Raw genomic sequence first — 24,879 nt, forward strand, 5'->3', positions numbered from 1 at the left:
CTAGCCGGGAGGGAATCCGGTTGAAGTCTGGAGCTGCCAAAGAGGAAAGAGACCTTTTCTTCCCTCTTTGCTTCCTGGTGCGCGAGGAGAGGGGTTTAAGCGCGCCGCTTAAAGGAGCTCCAGAAACAGGCGCGAACCGCGGCTGTCAGCAGGGACAGTAGAGACGGGTGTGGGACGATATGGTTGCTGCTGCCGCCACCAAGAGGCCTGTGTGCGAGCACAGGTCACTCTCCACACTGCCACTGCCGGGGTCCCGGGATCCAGGGACAGCTTCCCCGGGACAATGCGTAGCGCGCCTCAGGCTGGTGCAACATCACGCCGGCCTCTGCCGCCGCGGACTTGCCCTGCATCCGTGCCCTTCCCTCCCCCCGGCCTGTGCCAGAGCCCCCGAATCAGCTGCTCCTTTAACCCCGTCCTGTCTGAACGAAGAGCAGATGCCCTCAGACGACCTACATGCAGAGGCGGGGCCAAGTCCAAAGCTGAACCCCAGGAGCTGTGCGAACAAAGAGGAGACGGGCAGGTCTCTCCCAGCAACCTCAGAAGCAGCGGATTAAAGCTCCAAAATTAACTTGAAGTGCCCTGCATCTGTGGAAAACCTGAATAGACAGCGAAATATCCCAAGTTGAGGAGGTGGGATTTGGGAGCAAGATATACTATTATTTTCACCTTTTTTTCTTTTTCTGAGTGTGTATGTGTGTGCTGCTGTGTGAGATTTTGTCTGTATAGCTTTGCTTTCACCATTTGTCCTAGGGTTAGACCGACCCTTTTTTTTAAATAGAAATTTTTCTTCTTAATAATTATTTTTTATTTTAATAACTATATTTTATCCTACTTTATTTTGTCTTCTCCCTTTCTTTCTTCCTTCCTTCCTCTCTTCCAACCTCCCTTCCTTCCTCCCTTCCTTGCTCCCTTTCTTCCTCCCTTCCTTCCTCTCTTCCTTGCTCTCCTCCTTCTTTCCTTCATTTCTTCCTTCCTTTCTTTCTTCCTTCCTCCCTTCCTTTCTTCCTTACTCACTTCCTTTCTTCCTTCCTTCCCTCCTTTCCTTTCTATTTTTTCACCCTTTTATTTTGAGCCGTGTGGATTAAAGGCTCTTGGCACTCCAGCCAGGTGTCAGGGCTGTGTCTCTGAGGTGGGAGAACCAACCTCAGGACACTGGTCCACAAGAGGCCTCCCAGCTCCACGCACTATCAAACGGCAAAAATCTCCCAGAGATCCCCATCGCAACACCAAGACCCAGCTTCACTCAAGGACCAGCAACGAACAGTGCTGGACACCCTATGCTCAACAGAAAGCAAGACAGGTCTACAGCCCCATCCATTAGCAGAGAGGCTGCCTAAAATCATAATAAGGATACCAACATCCAGAAACACACCACCAGATGTGGAACTGCCCACCAGAAAGACAAGATCCAGACTCAGCCACCAAAACAGAGGCACTAGTACCCCCAACCAGGAAATCTACTCAACCCACTGAACCAACCTTAGCAACCGGGGACAGCCACCAAAACCAACGGGAAATACGAACCTGCAGCCTGCAAAAAGGAGACCCAAACACAGTAAGAAAAGCAAAATGAGAAGACAAAACACACAACAGATGAAGGAACAAGATAAAAACACACCAGACCTAACAAATGAAGAGGAAATAGGGAGGCTACCTGAAAAAGAATTCAGAATAATGATAGTAAAGATGATTCAAAATCTTGGGAATAGGATAGACAAATTGCAAGAAACAGTTAACAAGGACCTAGAAGAAATAAAGAGGAAGCAAGCAATGATGAACAACACAATAAATGAAATGAAAAATACTCTAGATGGTATCAAGAGCAGAATAACTGAGGCAGAAGGAGAGATAAGTGACCTGGAAGATGAAATAGTGGAAATAACTACTGCAGAGCATAAGAAAGAAAAAAGAATGAAAAGAACTGAGGACAGTCTCAGAGACCTCTGGGACAATATTAACTGCACCAACATTCAAATTATAGGGGTCCCAGAAGAAGAAGAGAAAAAGAAAGGGACTGAGAAAATATTTGAAGAGATTATAGTTGAAAACTTCCCTAATATAGGAAAGGAAATAGTCAATCAAGTCCAGGAAGCACAGAGAGTCCCATATAGGATAAACCCAAGGATAAACACGCCAAGACACATAATAATCAAACTGTCAAAAATTAAATACAAAGAAACATATTAAAAGCAGCAAGGGAAAAACAACAAATAACACACAAGGGAATCCCCATAAGGTTAACATCTGATCTTTCAGCAGAAGCTCTACAAGCCAGAAGGGAGTGGCAGGACATATTTAAAGTGATGAAGGAAAAAAACCTAAAACCAAGATTACTCTACCCAGCAAGGATCTCATTCAGATTTGATAGAGAAATTAAAACCTTTACAAACAAGCAAAAGCTGAGAGAGTTCAGCACCACCAAACCAGCTCTACAACAAATGCTAAAGGAACTTCTCTAGGCAAGAAACACAAGAGAAGGAAAAGACCTATAAGAACAACCTGAAACAATTAAGTAAATGGTAATAGGAACATACATATCAATAATTACCTTAAATGTAAATGGATTAAATGCTCCCACCAAAAGACACAGACTGGCTGAATGGATACAAAAACAAGACCCATATATATGCTGTCTACAAGAGACCCACTTCAGACCTAGGGACACATACAGACTGAAAGTGAGGGGATGGAAAAAGATATTCCATGCAAATGGAAATCAGAAGAAAGCTGGAGTAGTCATTCTCATATCAGACAAAATAGACTTTAAAATAAAAACCATTACAAGACACAAAGAAGGACACCACAAAATGATCAAGGGATCGATCCATGAAGAAGATATAACAATTGTAAATATTTATGCACCCAACATAGGAGCACCTCAATACATAAGGCAAATACTAACAGCCATAAAAGGGGAAATCGACATTAACACAATCATAGTAGGGGACTTTAACACCCCACTGTCACCAATGGACAGATAATCCAAAATGAAAATAAATAAGGGGGCTTCCCTGGTGGCGCAGTGGTTGGGAGTCTGTCTTCCGATGCAGGGGACACGGGTTCGTGCCCCGGTTCGGGAAGATCCCACATGCCATGGAGCGGCTGGGCCCGTGAGCCATGGTTGCTGAGCCTGCATGTCCAGAGCCTGTCCTCTGCAACGGGAGAGGCCACAGAAGTGAGAGGCCCGCGTACCGCAAAAAGAAAATAAATAAGGAAACACAAGCTTTAAATGATACATTACACACGATGGAGTTAATTGATATTTATAGGACATTCCATCCAAAAACAACAGAATACACATTTTGCTCAAGTGCTCATGGAACATTCTCCAGGATAGATCATATCTTGGGTCACAAATCTAGCCTTGGCAAATTTAAGAAAATTGAAATCGTATCAAGTATCTTTTCCGACCACAAAGCTATGAGACTAGAGATCAATTACAGGAAAACATCTGTAAAAAATACAAACACATGGAGGCTACACAATACACACTTAATAACGAAGTGATCACTGAATAAATCAAAGAGGAAATAAAAAAAATACTTAGAAACAAATGACAACGGAGGCACGACGACCCAAAACCTATGGGATACAGCAAAAGCAGTTCTAAGAAGGAAGTTTATAGCAATACAATCACATGTTAAGAAACAGGAAACATCTCGAATAAACAACCTAACTTTGCACCTAAAGCAATTAGAGAAAGAAGAACAGAAAAACCCCAAATTTAGCAGAAGGAAAGAAAACGTAAAGATCAGATCAGAAACAAATGAAAAAGAAATGAAGGAAACAATAGCAAAGATCAATAAAAATAAAAGCTGGTTCTTTGAGAAGATAAATAAAATTGATAAACCATTAGCCAGACTCATCAAGAATAAAAGGGAGAAGACTCAAATCAATCGAATTAGAAATGAAAAAGGAGATGTAACAACTGACACTGCAGAAATACAAAAGATTATTAGAGATTACTACAAGCAACTGTATGCCAATAAAATGGACAACCTGGAAGAAATGGACAAATTCTTAGAAATGCACAACCTGCCGAGACTGAACCAGGAAGAAATAGAAAATATGAACAGACCAATCACAAGCACTGAAATTGAAACTGTGATTCAAAATCTTCCAACAAACAAAAGCCCAGGACCATATAGCTTCACAGGAAATTCTATCAAACATTTAGAGAAGAGATAACACCTATCCTTCTCAAACTCTTCCAAAAGATAGCAGAGGGAGGAACACTCCCAAACTCATTCTATGAGGCCACCATCACCCTGATACCAAAGACGTCACAAAGAAAGAAAACTACAGGCCAATAGCACTGATGAACATAGATGCAAAAATCCTCAACAAAATATTAGCAAACAGAATCCAACAGCACATTAAAAGGATCATACACCATGATCAAGTGGGGTTTATTCCAGGAAGGCAAGGATTCTTCAATATACGCAAATCAATCAATGTGCTACACCATATCAACAAACTGAAGGAGAAAAACCATATGATCATCTCAATACATGTAAAGAAAACTTTTGACCAAATTCAACACCCATTTATGATAAAAACCCTGCAGAAAGAAGGCATACAGGGAACTTTCCTCAACATAATAAAGGCCATATATGACAAACCCACAGCCAGCATCGTTCTCAATGGTGAAAAACTGAAACCATTTCCACTAAGATCAGGAACAAGACAAGGTTGCCCACTCTCACCACTCTTATTCAACATAGTTTTGGAAGTTCTAGCCACAGCAATCAGAGAAGAAGAAGAAATAAAGGAATTCAAATAGGAAAAGAAGAAGTAAAGCTGTCACTGTTTGCAGATGACATGATACTATACATAGAGAATACTAAGGATGCTACCAGAAAACTACTAGAACTAATCAATGAATTTGGTAAAGTATCAGGATACAAAATGAATGCACAGAAATCTCTGGCTTTTTATACACTAATGATGAAAAATCTGAGAGTGAAATTAAGAAAACACTCCCATTTACCATTGCAACAAAAAGAATAAAATATCTAGGAATAAACCTACCTAAGGAGACAAAAGACTTGTATGCAGAAAACTATAAGACACTGATGAAAGAAATTAAAGATGATACAAATAGTTGGAGAGATATACCATGTTCTTGGATTGGAATAATCAACATTGTGAAAATGACTCTACTACCCAAAGCAATCTACAGATTCAATGCCATCCCTATCAAATTACCACCGGCAGTTTTTACAGAACTAGAACAAAAAATTTCACAATTTGTATGGAAACACAGAAGACCCCGAATAGGCAAAGCGATCTTGAGAACGAAAAATGGAGCTGGAGGAATCAGGCTCCCTGACTTCAGACTATACTACAAGGCTACAGTAATCAAGACAGTATGGTACTGGCACAAAAACAGAAATATAGATCAATGGAACAGGATAGAAAGCCCAGAGATAAACCCACACACATATGGTCACCTTATCTTTCATAAAGTAGGGAAGGATATACAGTGGAGAAAAGACAGCCTCTTCAATAAGTGGTGCTGGCAAAACTGGACAGCTACATGTAAAAGTATGAAATTAGAACACTCCCTAACACCACACACAAAAATAAACTCAACATGGGTTAAAGACCTAAATGTAAGGCCAGACACTATCAAACTCTTAGAGGAAAACATAGGCAGAACACTCTATGATATAAATCACAGCAAGATCCTTTTTGACCCATCTCCTAGAGAAATGGAAATAAAAACAAAAATAAACAAATGGGACCTAATGAAACTTAAAAGCTTTTGCACAGCAAAGGATACCATAAACAAGACCAAAAGACAACCCTCAGAATGGGAGAAAATATTAGCAAATGAAGCAACTGACAAAGGATTAATATCCAAAATGTATAAGCAACTCATGCAGCTCATAACAAAAAAAACAAACAACCCAATCCAAAAAAGGGAAGAAGAAGTAAATAGACATTTCTCCAAAGAAGACATACAGATTGCCAACAAACACATGAAAGAATGCTCAACATCATTAATCATTAGAGAAATGCAAATCAAGACTACAATGAGATATCATCTCACACTGGTCAGATTAGCCATCATCAAAACCTCTAGAAACAATAAATGCTGGAGAGGGTGTGGAGAAAAGGGAAGCCTCTTGCACTGCTGGTGGGAATGTAAACTGATACAGCCACTATGGAGAACAGTATGGAGGTTCCTTAAAAAACTACAAATAGAACTACCATACGACCCTGCAATCCCACTACTGGGCATATACCCTGAGAAAACCATAATTCAAAAAGAGTCATATACCAAAATGTTCATTGCAGCTCTATTTACAATAGCCAGGACATGGAAGCAACCTAAGTGTCCATCAACAGATGAATGGATAAAGAAGATGTGGCACATATATACAATGGAATATTACTCAGCCATAAAAAGAAATGAAACTGGGTTTCCCTGGTGGCGCAGTGGTTGAGAATCCACCTGCCGATGCAGGGGCCACGGGTTCATGCCCCGGTCTAGGAAGATCTCACATGCCACGGAGCGGCTGGGCCCGTGAGCCATGGCCGCTGAGCCTGTGCGTCCGGAGCCTGTGCTCCGCAATGGGAGAGACCACAACAGTGAGAGGCCCGCGTATCACGAAAAAAAAAAAAAAGAAAAAAGAAAAAAAAATAAATGAAACTGAGTTATTTGTAATGAGGTGGATAGACCTGGAGTCTGTCATACAGAGTGAAGTAAGTCAGAAGGAGAAAAACAAATACCGTATGCTAACACATATATATGGAATCTAAGAAAAAAAAATGTCATGAAGAGATTAGTGTTAGGACGGGAATAAAACACTGACCTACTAGAGCATGGACTTGAGGATATGGGGAGGGGTATGGGTAAGATGTGATGAAGTGAGAGAGTGGCAGGGACATATATACACTACCAAATGTAAATTAGATAGCTAGTGGGAAGCTGCCGCATAGCAAAGGGAGATCACCTCTGTGCTTTGTGACCACCTAGGGGGGTGGGATAGGGAGGGTGGGAGGGAGGGTGACACAAGAGGGAAGAGTTATGGGAACATATGTATATGTATAACTGATTCACTTTGTTGTAAAAGAGAAACTAACACACTATTGTAAAACAGTTATACTCCAATAAAGATGTTAAAAAAATAAATAAATAAATACAAGCCAGATAATACGATTCATTGATGGAGGCATCCAATGTCTCCTACCTCAATAAAAGTAAAACCCAAAGTCTTTACAAAGGTCTACAATGTCCTATAAGATCTTCACTCCTGTGAAACATTTCCTATTCTCCCCTTCATTCAGTTCACTCTACCCCAGTTGGCTTCCTCTAGCCTTTGAATACATCCAGCACATTCCAGCCTCAGTGACTTTGTACTTGATGTTCCCTTGGTCTGGAATTCTCTTCCAAAAACTAGCTGTGTGACTTACTTGCTAACTTCCTTCAGTTCTTCATTCAAATGTCACCTCACAGAGTTTTTCTGAATCACCTCATCTAAAATTGCAAACATCATTTACCCACTCTGACTCTCTATTACTTTTCCTGAATTTTTTTTCTTCTTAACATTTACCTAGACTATATATTTTATTAATATATCTTATCTATGTTTTCTACATAACAAGAAACATTAATAAAATACATAGTCTAGAAGCTATTGTTATAGCACAAGGAACTCTACTCAATACTGTGTAATGGCACATATGAGAAAAGAATCTAAAAAAACGAGGATATATATATATATTTATAACTGATTCACTTTAATGTGCCCCTGAAACTAACACAACATTGTAAATCAACTATACTCCAATTAAAAAAAAATTTCTTGTACATCGTCTGTGGCCTTTACTAGAAAGTACACTGCAAGAGAATAGGCTGTTTTATCACCAATGTATCCCCAGGTCCTAGAAAGCTGCCTCCTATACAGTGGATGCACAATTAATGTGTGAACTGAATAAATGAATCTCTCTTTAATTACCCCCCCCTTCTGCAATGGATTTAGATTATAAACTAAAAGTGTATCATGCTGCCTTTTGCAATCTTTGGGGTTCTTTGGTTCATAAACTACCTGCTCTAAAATCTTGAGTAAAAGAAAATTAAAGCTGGAGAATGAGGAGGTCGTTACACCATAATATCTTAAAATGTGTGGAAGTAAGATGACTGCAGAGTAAGTATGATTAGAGTCTGAAGATGTGGATTTAACCTTGTCGCTCCAATTTTGCAATTGGACAACTTGAACAACTACTTACCCTTTAAAGTATCAGACACTTCATACATACAGAGATAAAACAGATTCACTTTGTTGTATATCTGAAACTAACATGATATTGTAAATCAGTTATACACCAATACACATTAGAAAAATAAAGAATCAAAAACTTCAAGGAAATTAATTTCTTAAAGAAGATGGGGACCTGTGAGAGAAAATCTACAAGCAGAACGACAGAATGATTCATCAGAATATACTTTCAGGAAATTCACTGACTCTATCCACTATAGAAAGAAATTTTTATGAAAACAATACTCATTTTTCAGGCTTTCTGTGAAGCTTACATTCACATATGAAATGCCAGATATTTTGTAAAAGTTACAGAAAGTTTCTGATTTTTCCTTTTATTTTCACCTCAATGAATCTGCTTTGTCCTATCACTGTGGGGTTACTGAGTAATTCAAATACCACAAAAGGGGTGAGTACCACAATGAGGGAAAAAAAAGGTGGCTTAAACAATGATGTTTTGTGAAACTCAGTCTGTCAGTATAAAACCCTCAAATATACCAATAGGTACATTTAATGAAACTAAGCCCAAATTCATGGAATAGGGAAATGTGACTTCTGCTTCATGATTTAAAAATAACTCAGCCTGCATACACTAAGATCTTTATGTAAATCTTGATATTTCTAACTTTATTGTCCAAAAAGCATCTTGTCAGCAAACAAGATGGGAGAAATAGATTTTGAAATGTTTTCCATTTTAACTGCCTATGTATTTCCAGATATATTTTATATTTCCAGATACACTAACTATATGAATTAATTCTGAACCCCTCTGGATGTTTTTGGCTTTTTTATAATTTTAGAACGTTGCATTTTCCAGACATTGCTTGAACAATCACCCTATAATAATTATTAATTGTGGGCAGTAATTTTCAAGAACGTGTTTTACTTTCTGCATTAAAATGTATTATTTTAATGTTGAGTCAGTTGTTTAGGCATAATAATATGATTTTTAAATTGCCTCTTAAACATATCTTGTTCTGAAATACTTGTAATATAGCTAAATGAGTTTTATTTTTTCTTCTTTGCAAATGTGGGAGCACTCACTTTGCTACCAATGTATCATATCAGCATAAGGCGTTGCTTTGACTCAGGAATTTCACTGAAGCTAGTAGGGTTATGAAAGGCCTATTTTCTGATAAATGTGGTAAGAACTCTGTGAAATAAGTTCCCTGCATTGCTCTAACAAATCATCAAACACATAGGTCACCACACGAATGCTTGGGAAAATAAAGGGCTCAATGGTCTAAGGAAATTAGAATTTTCTTTGCAGTAACAGGATGAAGGTCAAAGTTGAGTAACACAGTAAAAAGAATGAAATGATTGCATTTCTTATGATTTTTATAGTAAGTTAGCCAAAATAACTCAGCAATAATTTCCAAATTTGTATCAAGTTGAAAAAAAATCAAATATTTTCAAGCTTTAATTGCTGAGAGAGAACCATTGGCAAGTAAAGCACACAAAAATATTCATATCCAACTATCCTTTGAATTCAAGAGAACTTATTCAGAATATCTCTTTGGTTTCAGAAGCACAGCATTGTATACTCTAAGTTATTTGAAATTTTCTTGATTTGAATTGAAAAAAAAAAAATTTAATCTCACCATATTTGGTGAACCAGATTCACAACTACCTTAATAGAGGAAACAAAAGGAAATAGTAGAAAATGTGGAAACTAAGTACCTTACAGTAGTTGAGAATTAAATACAGATATAGGTTTCTTTAAAAGTAAAGTTAATAAACAAAAACCAATTATTGACCAATTAGAAATTTTTAAAGTAAATGAAGTAATCAAGCAGTAAATAAGAAAAAGATTTTAGGAGTATCTGGGGTGAGGGTAGAAAATGAAGCTGGGAAGATAGAAAATTTCATCTTTAACATTTCTGAGTTAAGTACAGTGATGATGATAATGGTGATGATGATAATAACAATGATGATGATGAGAGCTAACACATAACTTTCAAAATATCAGTTTCTTTTAGAAGTGCTTATCTATTTTATTAGGGTTGTCACTTAGTCCTGTAAAACACTGTGACATGATACTATTATTATTTCCAATTTACAGATGAAAAAACTGAAGCACAGATAAGTAATTTACCACAGATCATTCAACTAGTAATGCAGTAGATATAGTATTAATGGTAGCATGACCAACTATCCAGGTTTGCTCAGGAATGTCTTAGTTTTAGCATTAAATTTTTCTATCCTGGGAAAATCCTCTCCCAGACATGAAACTATTCCAGAGATCAGAGATGGGTTCAGAAGTTTGAAAGAAAAGTACAAAATCCATATGATAGTCTAGAAAATAGAGGCTGGAAGCAACACTATTTTTAGTATCAAATGTCTGTGGCATTGAATATCCACCTTCCTTAGTGACTCCTGCTGTTCTTTTCCCTGACTACTGATGCTGGAAACCATGATTTGCAGTTCCTAGTAGAGAATCAGACATTGTTGTATTATTCTGAGTGATGAAACCTAAGTATGCAACTTCAGGGCCTTGTGATGCTAAATTTCTCTTTGACTTTGGATTAACTGTTGTGCTTTGTACCAAGATTGTGCTAAATTAATTTTTAACATTGTTACTTTTCTGACTGTTTTCTAAGAGTTCATTGATGAAACTGAGAACAATATAATAACGTGACAATACTGAAAAGGAATGCTTAACAAATGTGTTATTTTAAAGATACATGGAAGGATACATGAAATTAGATTAGAGAGATAAGCAAAACAAAGCATACTACACAAAAGGTGGAAATGAATTTGGGGCCAGGCGTGAGAAGACTGTGAATGTGCATATGGAGGCTGAATCTCACAAATCTAGGATAAGACAGGCAAGTTTTTGTAGGATAAAAAGTGGGGTTTTTTGTTTTATGTTTTTTTTTAAACCTCCCCTCAAAAGGTACCAATGTTCAGTTGAAATTAATGGTAGTAGAGTAAGCCTGAGTATTCCAAAAGAATAAACATGTATTATTGCTTTCTTCCCTTTATTTGTCTTTGCACCTGAGTAAAGTTACTTTTCCTGATTCAGAGGTGGCAACTGAAATGTCCTATGGGTAAACAGAGGGAGAAAATTTGATAACCAATGTTTTGCTTCCTTACAATATAGAGCTGATTCTGTCAGATCATGCTTTCTAAAGTATATAAAGTGAAGTGTTGGATCATAACAACAAAATAATGTTTCCCCCAGCTCTTATGCATCTTGATTTGAAAAATGGAGTTTCAAATTGTCCTCTTGATTTCCATAAAGATTTTGATTAAACTTCAGAAAACACGAAACAAAAGACTGTTTATAACCTTGTCCATATATAAACTAGACTTTGCTCATCTATCTGCATATTTGATGGACAGTGCAAATGTAAATTTTGGAAAATGCCTTTCAGCCTATAAACTTCTTACAAAAGAAAATGAACAGTTCTTACCCACTAAATGTGCTGTATACCTTGTAGACAAGGCTGCTAAAAAGGAATGTTATGTGCTTACCTGCGATAATGAGGTTTCATAATGAAATTATTTGGTCACTTTTCAGTTTCTTCAAAATGTGTAGAAGTACTTAATGAGCCTTTTAACTTTCTAGAAATGGAAGGAGATAGTCTCCTGAGACATGTGCCTTCAAGATGGCTATTACTGGGGCTGGCCATAGACAAGATGTTAAAATACTGACCTTCTGTAAAATCATATTTCCAAAGTGTGGGACAAGAAAAATGTCTTTCTCTAACTTTGAAATATATGACAGATGAGAATGGAGAAAAATAGTACAATAAGACACATTTATATATTTCTCTAAAACTGTTTGATGAGCTCTGAAGAGGCTATAGGGAACCTGGAAAAAGATGAACTTATTCTACCTGAGTTGCATGGATTTCTGTGTAGGTTAGAACAAAAAAATCATTACAGTGAAAAACATGAGTTATTTTGGGGATTTAAGACTGTTTACAAAAAAAAAATATTATCAGAAAAGGACAGTCATGTTAATAGGACTTTATCATTTCTTTATTAAACCTATAACTTGCTTGGGATCCAGTCTTTACTTCATAAAGTACAACTATTTCAGTGCTCTAAAACCATTATCCCTGATAGTGTTTAAGCTTATACTGACATCCAATGTGCTTGGAAATGTTTATAAATCATGAACATTTTGGACATGGACAGCTCATATGATGAATTCACAGATGCAAAAGAACAAATTGACAAACAGCTGGTTTCCAAGACAAGCCTGTACATACAAAGTGGATTGGCATTTCTGGAGAGCTGGGAACTAATTCCTAAAAGTCTAAAAAGCTACAAAGTAAAGCTATTAATTAAAATCCTAAGTACTCCATGCTGAACACTTTTGTTGAGAAGATATTTATTTTGATGTCATCTATTGGACTGACACCAGGAATCAATGTAATATGGGCTTGATAAAATCAGAACTTCAGGTCAAAGTGAATCTTACTTTTGACTATATTCAGTTTTAACTTTATTTTGAAAAAAATGAAAAATACACATAGAAAAAACATATCATAGTTATTTTTATTAAATATAGGTCATATCTGTTTAATTACTTTGTTGTACTAACTTATTTAACTCTCACATTTATAAAATATGCAATAATATAGCCTGAAATTTTAAATATTCAATAGAGACTTTTGCTGTATCAGAGGATGGAAAGAAGCATTTAAAAAGTATTGTTATAGGTATTCACACTATTAGCACTACTATTAATTAGCATGAAATACTTCTAATTGTCACTTTTAAGTAGTAATAACACATAGGTGCATAATTACTTATTGCATATTAAGTATATTTTTTGATCTGGTAGTGCTGTTTCCTGGTTGGCTCTCTAAAAGGTTGACCACCCTAACTGGTGGCCAAATACTCCATGCTCTTAACAATACTACTAACAGTGGGGAGGACCACAGATCCTTTCCTATATTTCCTTTGTAGACTCAATTATACTAAGCCCCTTAGAACTAAACAGAGGTAGGGTTCACGGATGAAAATTTCTTGATTATCCTTTAAATACAATGATTAAATCCAGTGGTTTTGTTAAAACAAAGTTTGCTGGGGATCATTCAGCAAATTTCCTGATTCTCAGACAAAATGGGTAACTTCGTTTAAGATTGTTTTCATTAAAACACACACACAACACACACACACACAATTTTTGAAAGTATTTCTTAAAGGGTTAGGTGAAATGGAGTGGGATAGAGGAGCTGAAGTATAAATAAAGGGAAACCATAGAAATGCCAGACTTGAATTACTCAGATATGTTTACTATTATTATTTAAATATCATTCTTCTCATAGAGCCATTTCCTTTGGCATGTAAGGAAAGATAAATTTACCACAATGAGAAAGAAAAGTTTTAAAATAGAGACAAATAGAATTAGGCTTAACAGAGAAAGTGATTTTGCATAACTACATTATAAAAACCAAATAAATAGAAACTACACCAAGCCAAAAACATCTAATAAAATTTGGTAGATTCATCCTAACATTGGATGCCTACTGTGTGTCAGGTACTGAATAAAACAGAATGGAAATATAAATATATACACATGTATACACACACGTATATCTCATTTTTACTTCATTATTCATATTCATTTGGTTTTCTTAGCTATATCAAATTCAGGAAAAAGAAAAAGGGGATGATGGTTATTAGGCTTTCTTTTTTCCATTCTCATGAATAAGTTTATTGCATTTTAAACAGAGTAGGGATCTTCCAAATAATAACCCTGGGGACAAATATCTCACAGGTCTCCAGTCAATAGCTTGAGCTAACATTAAATTTTACAAAATTAACAACTTAAAAGTTCCCTGATTGGCTTTTTAAATCAGCAAGTAACCAACCATAGAAGATCTTTAAACAGTAATGCTTATGCTGTGAGGATACACAAAGGAAACTGGCAGTCCCCTGAATGGTCTATAACAAGGTAGGAAAAATGATTTCGTTCAGCCATATTTTTGTTCACATGCTTTTAAAATCTTACACACAAGTTGAACTTACTTCCTATCTTAGAAAGCTATAAAACTATTCTGGAAAATCTAGCTTAATTCCTCTAGAGTTCAATAGTTCTCTAGCTTTATGATTTTATTTACTAGACACAGTAGAATGAAATAGGCCAGGAAAAAATAAAAACAATCACAGAAGAGTCTGAATGTTAAAAAAAAAAAAAAAAAAAAAAAAGGGTAAAATTTTACAACCCAGAACAAATAGACTACAGTTAGTAAACATATCAACTAGTTCTTACCAAGAACAGTATAAGCAATTAAGGATAGTTTTAGAATATTAGGATGGAGAAAGTTTTCATGCTTGCTTCTTTTGCTTGGCTGGTTGATTATACTTTCTCAAGCATGGGTAAATTGGGTGAGTAGAGCTAATAAACTAAAACAATTTTGACAATTTCATTGTGATAAAAAGAATTTGTCACTGTGAACAGTGATGCAAAGAACTGGCCTAAATGTCTTTCTTTCAGGTACAGGTAGATGATTATCAGCTATTAGAAACTCAATTAACTATTTGGGTCTTGATAGTTAACTACTCCCAGGATCAAAAGCTCAAAGGTTTTAAGGACAGTTAAGAATATAGTGAATTTAAAAATTATATTTTCAGAAAAACTTTATAATTCTCAACATGATTTTAATAGATTTTGCTATTCAATCCCCCAAAATAATCCTGAGATAATGTTAGAAATAATTTTATTACTCTCCGTTAGCTGATTAATAATGGGAACAGTGAGTCCAAATGATTTGCTAAAGATAGAGGCAACTACCTAAAGAACTGGAATCAGGACCCTAAGCCTCCTAACTTTTCTTATTCCAACTTCCCTGCAAATTATAAAATGGGAAAATAAATTATGATGACAATTCCTATTCTGGTTCTGTGGATCAAATGAGATAATGTATGTAGACACTAAAGAAATGATATTAATTCCTCTTATCATTGAACATGCTGGGCCTTTCTGAGAGTTAAGTCCTAACCAGATCTCTACTTTTTGCAATCTCCATAAACTTTATTACCTATATTTCTCACTAGAATAGCAGATGCATCTCCAGCTGCTATTTTTAGCCATGCTTATTTACTGAAGATGATAAAGAACCTGAAAATTGTAAGGGTAAGGATCTAGTGTGCATATGAGAAGACGGCATGTCTCTTTCTGCTTAAAAATTCTACTACAACTCAGAAATAAAAACAATCAGAGTGTAATTAATACTCTCGCATATAAATTTTACTGAAAATATACACTTCAAAACCACAAAAATCCAGCCTTACTTCATGTTACTTCAAGCCTGTTGCTCTCATTTTGCTTAAAGTTATGTCATTTCATCTAGAGCATCTTCTCTGACCTCTCAAGGTCAAGTTAAGGCTTTTCCCCATGTGTTCCTACAGCAGTCTCTACCACAACAATAAGGGGTTTCCTATAAGATACAGATTATGCTGATTCCTTATCTGTATTACTAATTAGATCATAAACTTTGCCTGTCACAAAGACAGTACTTAACTATTTGAGGAACAAGTAAAGGGTAGACTTAACAGATTACAATGAAAGAAATTGAGATTAATAAAACAAACTTTCCAGATATGTTTCCACATGTTCCTCTTAATTACAAAAATTTCAATGTTCCTGTACAATGTAACTTTAACAAAATGATCAAACTTAGTAACTCCAATAAGGGGCTTCCTGATACAATGGGAAGGATACTGCACCTCCTACAGGGTATTTTTGCCAAAAATGTTTAACATGGATCTAATTATGAGAAAACAATCAGAAAGATTGAGATTGTGAAACATTCTACAGGACAAATGGCCTGCATTCTGTAAAGTGTCATTTTCATGAAAGACAAAAACAGGCAGGGATACTTCTAAAGAAGAGCAAAGAAATGTCACAACTAAAGGTACTGTGATCTTTGATTAGGCCCTAAGTGGAAATACAATGGCTGTAAAGGACATTATCAGGATAATTAGAAAATCTGTATATGAATTATATAGTAGATGATAATATTTAGTCAAAGTTAAATTTCTTATGTGTTTTAATGGTAGAGCATGTTCTTGAAACCTATTTGCTGGAAGATTTAGGAAGTAAATATTATAAAATCAGCTATTTACTTTCAAAGAGTCAAATAATACAGCAAAATATATATGCATGTACATACACAGAAGAGTGACAGTCAAGTGTGTCAAAATTTAAATATGAATTCAGAGAAAGGGGTATATGAGTGCTTATTGTAACACTCTTTCAACTTTTCTATAAAAGTTCTATAAAAAGAGTGGAGAAAATAAGTAATAAAATAATTTTTCTTTCCACTCCAGCTACACTGTTCTCCTTGCAGTTCATCAGAAACACAGAATCACCCCTGCTTCAGGTTCTTGTTCTTGTTCCATCTGCCTGGAAGAGTCTTTCCCCAGATGATCTGCAAGACTCATTCTCAGTTCTTTCAGGTCCCTGCTCCTAACACTGAGCTTGGGTCCAGTGGAGGAGGCAGAAAATAAAACAGCAAACAAATAATTTCAGATTTTAATAAATCTAGGAAGGAAACATGTCATTATAAAACTCTTTGATGAGAAGGTCCAAGAATAGTTCTTAGTTCTAAGAGGTTGTCGATTTTTTTGATAGAGTTAATATTTAAGATAATATAATAAAATCTTACATTTTTGATCATTTTTGAAACCATTTTGTTTTCATGGAATTTTACATATTTGGAGGGTATTCAACTTATGAGTTATCTAGTTTTTTCTCCTCTAAATAAATACATTGTTTAAAGTACTATGTAATATTTATAATTTTTAATCTCTACCTTCACCTCAATCCCACTGCACTATAGATGGCAAAATACAAAATGAACATAAAAATTGGGGAATGGAAGTGTACAACCTTTAGCATCATACATTAAACATTTTATTTTTCACTAATAAAATCATTTTTTAACTCTTAAATTAACTTTTCTTTTGAACTTTAAAAAAGTAAAAATACTTTTTGAAAAGCAAGTACTTTTCTTCATATGCAACTGCAGAACCTTAGAGTGTATTTTCTTCTAACCTAGAAAAAGTGTAGTTATAAAATATCTGACACACAGAATCCATGGTATGAAGTTAAAAATTTCCAAATTGTCGTTTTAAATCAATACTAAATTTAAAAAGAAACACAATGATTTTAAATAGCAAAATAATGCCTATAGCTGGACTGGGGTAAAGTTGGGGTAGGGGCAATAGGATATACTAAGCTCAAAAGAAAAGAGAGGGAGAAAGAGAGAGATGCAAGCATCTAACTAAGGAAAGTGAAGCCTTTTAAAGATAATAAAAATCAATGTCAAGTTGAACTGACAGAAATGAGTAGGGAGACTTTTTTTTTTTTATTATCCCCAAAGAATTATAATTTGGGTAGAGGAAAAAGCTACAGGTGATATAAATTGTCAGCCCATTTTCTAAAGCATTTGTTACTGAGCTCTACAAAACCATAGTAGAAATGTTAATTAGTCAATTAGTTTGAAACTTATGATCCTGCAAACTAAAATACTCCTCCCACAAAGAGTGTTCACAAAGAGAATCACTGGTATGAGAAGAGACAGACATTTGAATTTAGTGTATTCAACATTCTACTGAACAACAGACAAATAAACCTGCAGGTGATTCCAATAATGGAAAAGTTTTTAAAATGCCATGCATACTACCACAGTTCAATATAAAATTACATAAATTTCCATAATTATTACTTTTGGATCTAAAAGAGAAGACAATCAAATGTTTCCTTAGACAAGAGAAGTAGAGAAAACTCGAAAGAAATTAGTCAGCTGTGTTCCTGAAACTGAGCAGGATCCTGTGGGGCTCCTAGGCACAAAATTCTTTCTGTGCTCCCCATTTCTTGTTTGTAGGAGAAATAGGCTTCATTCAACCTCCATGACATTCCCCTGAGTTCCAAAGGGCAGGCTCAAACAGTTGCTAATCAGGAAAGGGAGGGGATGCAGAGACAAGGGAGAAGCAGTCAAGAAACAATAGTGACAACTTGGAGCAGGATCCTGGTTCCTCCTCAAGAGATACATATAACTATGTCTTTGAGCTCTTCTGTAGAACTAAAACCCCACCAAATGGAGGATGTTAACTACTTGATGAAGCATTCTTCATTGCAGAGAGAAGGTCACAGTTCCATAACCTCCAGAACCACAGAAGCCTATCACAAGATCACCAGATGCCAAATGATTTCTGGATTGAAGGAATGCAGGCCCTGCATGCACTCTGATCCTTATCAGCAACACTGCCCCTTGAACCATTACTATAAGACTCCTTACCACCCCACCCCCAGGTGGGGACACACACTTTTGAGGGCATTAGTCCACTGTGGCCCCCTCTCCCTGGCAAAAGAATAAAGCTATTCCTTTCTACTTCACCCAAAACTCAGTCTCCGAGGTTCAACTTGGTGCCGGTGCACTGAGGCCAGGTTTTGGCGACACTGCCACCTTGGGGCATCCCTTTCCTTCTTTTATCTGCTCAAATTAACCTAGCTATGAAACCTCTCTGAGCACCCCATTCAAAAACCATCTTGAATACTTCTCTCCGTTGATAAAGTATAAATTGACTGAGGCCAGGGACCTGTTTTGCCTTATTTCCCACAGTATTTTGTGGGGGTGGGGTAATCTGAAATTTTAAAAGGGTGGACAGGGAAAGCCTCTTTGAGCAGCCGACACTGGAACAAAGACTTGAAGGAGATGAGAAAGCTGACCTTGTGGCTATCTGGTGGGTGAAGGGTAGGAGAAGGGAAACTTTAAGTCTAACCTGAGCAAACCTGATGCGTTTGTGGAAAGGCAAGGAAGCCAAGTGAGCAAGGGGAAGAGTAGTAGGCGAGTAGGTCAAGAGTTGCTAAAGGGGTCAGGATTTGGGACTTTACTTTTATTGAGATAAGAAGTTATTCAGGTTGGATCAAAGGTGTGAAGTATTTGATCTGCATTTTAAAGGGATTACAGTATGGCTTTTTGAGAATGAGTCAGAAGAGTGACTCACATTTTAAGAGTATCCCTCTGGCAATTACGTTGAGAATAAATTTAAGGAGGACAAGAAATAAAGCAAGGAGACCAATTAAAGGGCTGTAACAAAAGAGCAGAGGAGAGAGGATAAGGGCTGGAATCCAGGTGGTAGCAATGAAGATGCTAAATTGTCAGATGCTAGATCTGGCAGGATATGCACATGAGATTGCGTGTGCAGTGTGAGTGAAAAGAAACAAATCAAAGATGGTGTATGATTTAGGGCTGGAGCACCTGGAAGAACAGAGTAACCATTTACTAAGAAGGAAAGGACAGATGGGAAAACACCAAAAGTGTAGTTCTAGAATTGTGACCCTTATTAGAAATCTAGGTGGATATATCAAGTTAACTGTTGAATCTAGGAGTCTGGAGTTAAGAAATGGAGATAGAAGTCTGGGAATCATGAGATGATGTTTACAGCCATATGGACATATCAGATCAACTACAGAGAAAGAATGGATAGTGCCTAGACTACATCTAGGATTACGCTCCAGGCCAGAGCAAGAACAAGAGGCTGTGGATATGAAGAGGAACAAGCAAAGGAAGCTAAAAAGGACCAGCTGCTGAGGAAGGAAAGAAGCAAGAGAGAATGGTGTACCCAAAGCAAAGTGAAGAAAATCTTCCAGGAATGTGCTTGATACAAATTCTTCACAGGTTACCTTACTAAATTCATCCCACTCATCCTTCAGAGAAGATCACTTTTTTGATAAGCCCTCTCTGACCAGTCCTGCCTTAGATAGACGATCCCCCTCTGTGTCCCTAAATCACAGTGTGGGCCTCAATTATAAGACTTATCACATTTATGACTGCAGCTTCACTTCTCTGCCCTTTCTTTCCCCTCAAAAATGCAAGTTCCACGAGGGCCAGAAGCTTCACCAGAATGCTGGAATCTAGTGATATCTCTGGCAAATCAGGAGGAAGTTAACATTTTTTGGCAGCCTATGGTGTAGCAGGCAACATGTCAATACCTTTACTCAGGTGTTTGAAAATTGTTAGTAAAAAAAAAATGAAGGAAGTACTGAATGAATAGCAGAGGTAACACAGATGATAGAAAAGGCAACTCAGTACACAGGTACAACCCTGGGGTGAAGACCCACGCATTAGGGCACCACAGCTTAATAGCAATAGCAACAAGACTACTCAGCTAACTCTTCTTGCTCTCATCAAGCAAAGTTCTTGAATATAATTTTGTTTCCTTTATAGATTTTCCTGTGGAGTTAGGAAGTGATAACTAGCAAGAACAAATATCTGTTCTAACTGGCTGCTGCATATCTCACTGTGCATGAATAAATTAGCATTCATTTTTAGACATTAGTCTAATGTAAGTTTGGTTGGTTTGCTTCCTGTTGGACTTCCAGGGATGATCATTCTGCTTGTTTTTCATTTTTCAAGTGCCAAAATCATGTTGTGTGATCAAGATGGGAATGACCCAGGCAATTGCAAGAGATTGTGATACAAGAAACCCAGGGCATGCTTACTCTATGACTGACTGTCAAAGGAAAATATTGATTTCCATCTATTTTTATCTCTTGCTGACACACAGTAATGGTCACTGTCGAGATTCTTGTGTAATGGACTGGGTACAGATTGTCATGCAATGAACTGAGCAAAAAATTATTTTTTGTGGTTGCTTGAAATATGATCCATTTTTCTGTGTTTGAATTTATTCCCTAAACTGAAAAGATAGAATCCTAGAGCCATACGAATACATTCAAGGTTTAAACCTAACATTTGTTAGTGTAGCCAATCTTACTAAGCTTGCTCAATGCGTGAAGCTCTGACAAATTATGGTTTGTAATCCTTTAAAGAGCAAACTTGACTGTGTTGACACAGCTAAGGTAATTTATTCCTAAGGTCCTAAGTGGGCTTGGATTTGGTCTCCCTCTAAGATACCTGCATCATCTCTAAATTCAACAGCGTCAAAGAAAATTTTGGATGAAATTATTGGATAAATGGTATCAGGTGGATAAAACCTTTGCCATGGTTTTCATGTTTTAAAATGTATTGGACAGTGACACTTCCTCTATTTTTATTGACATCAGGAAAATGAGAATTCACAAGTATATAATTTCTTGTTACTAAACCATCTATCAATTTCTATAACCAAGCTAATAATCCCTTTGTATTTTTATGTCCTAAGTATATCTGAAATCTAAATCCTCTTCCTGCTTTCCAAGACAACCAGTCACCTGGCAAGAGACTGATGCAGCCAAGTTAGCCACGTTTCTGATTTTGGAAACAACCTATCACCTAGATTTTTCCTTAGAATAGTGTCTTCTTGAATGGACAGAACAATTACATTATGTTAGAATTTGCCAGGCTCTATGTATTACAATGCTTTGTGTACTGTGTTTAACAGCTATTTTCCTAAGACTCATTTGGAGAGTATTTAATCCCATGCACGGCTCCTTGGTCTTCAGCCTACCAGATCCCAGCTTTCTAACCCTATCACACTGGCCTCTGGTGCTGGGGTCCTACCTTGCCCTGTTCATGAGGATATGGTTTGATATTTACTCACACAAAATAAAAGCAGGGAAGAACAGGGGAAATTTTCTTAGCAAAATTTTTTTTTTGTGGTATGCGGGCCTCTACTGTTGTGGCCTCTCCCGTTGCGGAGCACAGGCTCCGGACGCGCAGGCCCAGCGGCCATGGCTCACGGGCCCAGCCGCTCCGCGGCATGTGGGATCTTCCCAGACCGGGGCACGAACCCGTGTCTCCTGCATCGGCAGGCAGATTCTCAACCACTGCGCCACCAGGGAAGCCCAAAGTTTTATTTTATAAGCAAATTTCAATGTTACGAACTATATTGATAATAGAAAAAAAGGGTTCTTTGACTCATGGATAGGATACGGTTTGAACAACAGAGATTTCTTGAATAGAATTACTGTGAAAGTAGAAACACACTCAAGTTGGACATGGAGTTACGACTTTTTATAGTTAGTGTCTTAACTGTATGCTAAGCCATTTTAATTTTATGGTATGTATCTTACCTTAACTTCCACATGTGCCATCAGTACTGCAAAATTGGTTAGGTGGTTACAAGAGCATGTAGTATGTGTCTTATTTGTTGTCAGGAGCCGACAGCCTTGGGTTGACCAATAACCTGTCATTGTGCGCTTGGAATAGCTCCAAAATGAACAGTTAGGATTGAAGTTTTCCTCAGACTGCTACAGGAAAAAAACATCAATAAAACCAATAACTACTTTTTGATCATGTAAATTAGGTAGGCATTTTCTTTACATTTAACACCACTTCACATTATGTTTCAATTTTTGTGGAGACGTCTACCAGAGTTTTCATATTAAGTGGGGCTTACCAATTCTAAGCAAATTTGAATATATGTTGTTATTTATTCACCCTGATTAGAGGTGAATTCATTTTTCAAAAGTAATATTGAAGGAATACTTGTATCATTGTCTCAGAATCACATCAGTTAATTTATACTGCAAAGCAAAGAATTGCTCTATACAATGAATTTCTGATAGCATGTTTTTAAAAAATCTTTGTTAAATTTACAATACAATCTTTGCATATACATAAAAATATATCTACACACAAAGACATAACTACTTGTAACATCAGTTGAGCTATGCTGAGTTCCACTGAACATATTACTAGCTCTTTTTAATTATAGAGAAGCATTTATAAATTCATCTATGAATGTTGTTACCTTAAGTATATACATATACAAGAATTATCCTCCTCCCTCATTTTGGAAAAAAGATAACTAATCATTTCATAGACAATGAATTGCTATATGTCAAAAAATAGGGAAAAAGAAAAAGAAAATTAAGACATTTCATGCTCTTGTTATAACAAATATAGATAATGTGGATAAAAAACTTCACATGCCATTTTTTTACCTTGATGTGTTTAACAGTGAACACCACAGGATCAGCCAAATAAACCTTATTACTGAATTCTTTGTTTATTGCTGCTGTAATAACTGGGGAATTGACGATAACAGAATGATTGGTGGACATAGCCTCTGTTCCCAACTTCATGCTGGCATTCTCCGTGGACAAATAAGGACCCAAGTTGTTATATAGGACAAAGGCCACTCTGATCTCTCCTAAAATAAGTACATATAAATTGGGAAGAAACTGATTAGCTTGTACATCCCACTTAAATTAGAGAGTTCTAATTAGATTGTAATCAAGTCTGTATAATATATATATTCACAACAAAATTCAGATATTCATTTCAACCAAAGTGCCAAGTCATTAATGAGGAAAGTCAAATGATACTGAAACAACTATGTATCAGTATTAAAAAAAATGAACCTCAATCCCTAACTCATTCCATACTCAGAACTTAATTCAAGATGGATCACAGTCCTAAATATAGAAATCAGAAGCAGAGAGCCTCTGGAACAAAATTTAGGATATCTTTGTGATCTTGGGAAGTCAAAGATGCCTTGGATAGGACTCAAAAAACACTAACCATAAAATAAAAAATGGTAAACTAAACTTTATCAAAATTGAAACTTTGTGCCTATCAAAATACAGCATTAAGAAAATGAATAGGAAAGCCACAAACTAGGAAATATATATATACATATGACTCAAATATATAAAGCATTTCTGCTACTCAACAGTAAAATTATAAATAACATACTAAAATGGCAAAAGACATAAAAACACACTTTAAAAAAATATATATATAAAAAGCTAAAAGGGACATCCCTGGTGGCACATTGGTTAAGAATCCGCCTGTGAACTCAGGGGACATGGGTTCGAGCCCTGGTCCGGGAAGATTCCACATGCCATGGAGCAACTAAGCCTGTGTGCCACAACTACCAAAGCCTGCACGCCTAGAGCCCGTGCTCTGCAACAAGAAGCCACTGCAGTAAGAAGCCCGCACGCTGCAATGAAGAGTAGCCCCTGCTCGCCACAACTAGAGAAAGACCACGTGCAGCAACAAAGACCCCACACAGCCAAAAATAAGGATATAAATAAATTAATTTTTAAAAAAGCTAATAGACACATAAAAATAAACAACATCGTTAGTAATTAGGGAAATAAAAATTAAAATCATATTGAGATACCATTTCATACCCACTAGGATCTCTGAAATCCACACTATAAAATACTAGCCACACTAATGTTAGTAAAAGTGTGGAACAAATGAAAGTCTGCATACTACTGGTGAGAGTGTAAAATGGTTCAACTACCTGGAAAGATGTTTGGCAATTTCTTACAAAGTTAAACATATATCTACCCTTCCTAGATACATGAAAATATATATCCACAAAGAAAAAAAAGTTGTGTAAGAATGTTTATAACATCCTTATCCACAACAGCTCCAAACTAGAAACAACTCAAAAATCTATCAATAGGAGAGTAAATAAATTATGGCTTATTAAAATAATAGAGTTACTATACATCAATAAAGAACAAACTAATGATAGATGGAGCACCATGACTGAATCACAAAAATACTATACTGAGATAAAGAATACAGACAGAAAGAGTACATACTGTATGATTCCAGTTACATGAAGTCTAAGAACAGGTAAAATTTGTCTTTAGAAATTGTAATGAGAAGAAAATAGTTCATCAGGTGGGGAGATGGGGTGAGAAGAGTGAAAAGAGGTATCAGGACATTTTCTGGGTAAT

The 24,879-nt window shown here is 36.4% G+C and overlaps 1 protein-coding gene across 12 annotated transcripts in view; it reads right to left on the reverse strand.

Annotated features, from left to right (window-relative positions):
- Positions 1–24,879, reverse strand: part of ADGRL3 (adhesion G protein-coupled receptor L3) — an 861,986-nt gene that overhangs the window by 107,608 nt on the left and 729,499 nt on the right. For all 12 annotated transcript variants that reach the window (XM_067035741.1, XM_067035740.1, XM_067035734.1 and 9 more), the window contains 2 exons: positions 23,125–23,333; positions 22,252–22,428 (listed from right to left, as the gene is read on the reverse strand). In XM_067035741.1, the coding sequence (XP_066891842.1) occupies positions 22,252–22,428; positions 23,125–23,333 (386 nt within the window). The remainder of the gene's footprint in view (positions 1–22,251; positions 22,429–23,124; positions 23,334–24,879) is intronic.

The sequence above is a fragment of the Kogia breviceps genome, chromosome 6 (assembly GCF_026419965.1).
Source record: "Kogia breviceps isolate mKogBre1 chromosome 6, mKogBre1 haplotype 1, whole genome shotgun sequence".
NCBI classification, from domain to species: domain Eukaryota; kingdom Metazoa; phylum Chordata; class Mammalia; order Artiodactyla; family Physeteridae; genus Kogia; species Kogia breviceps.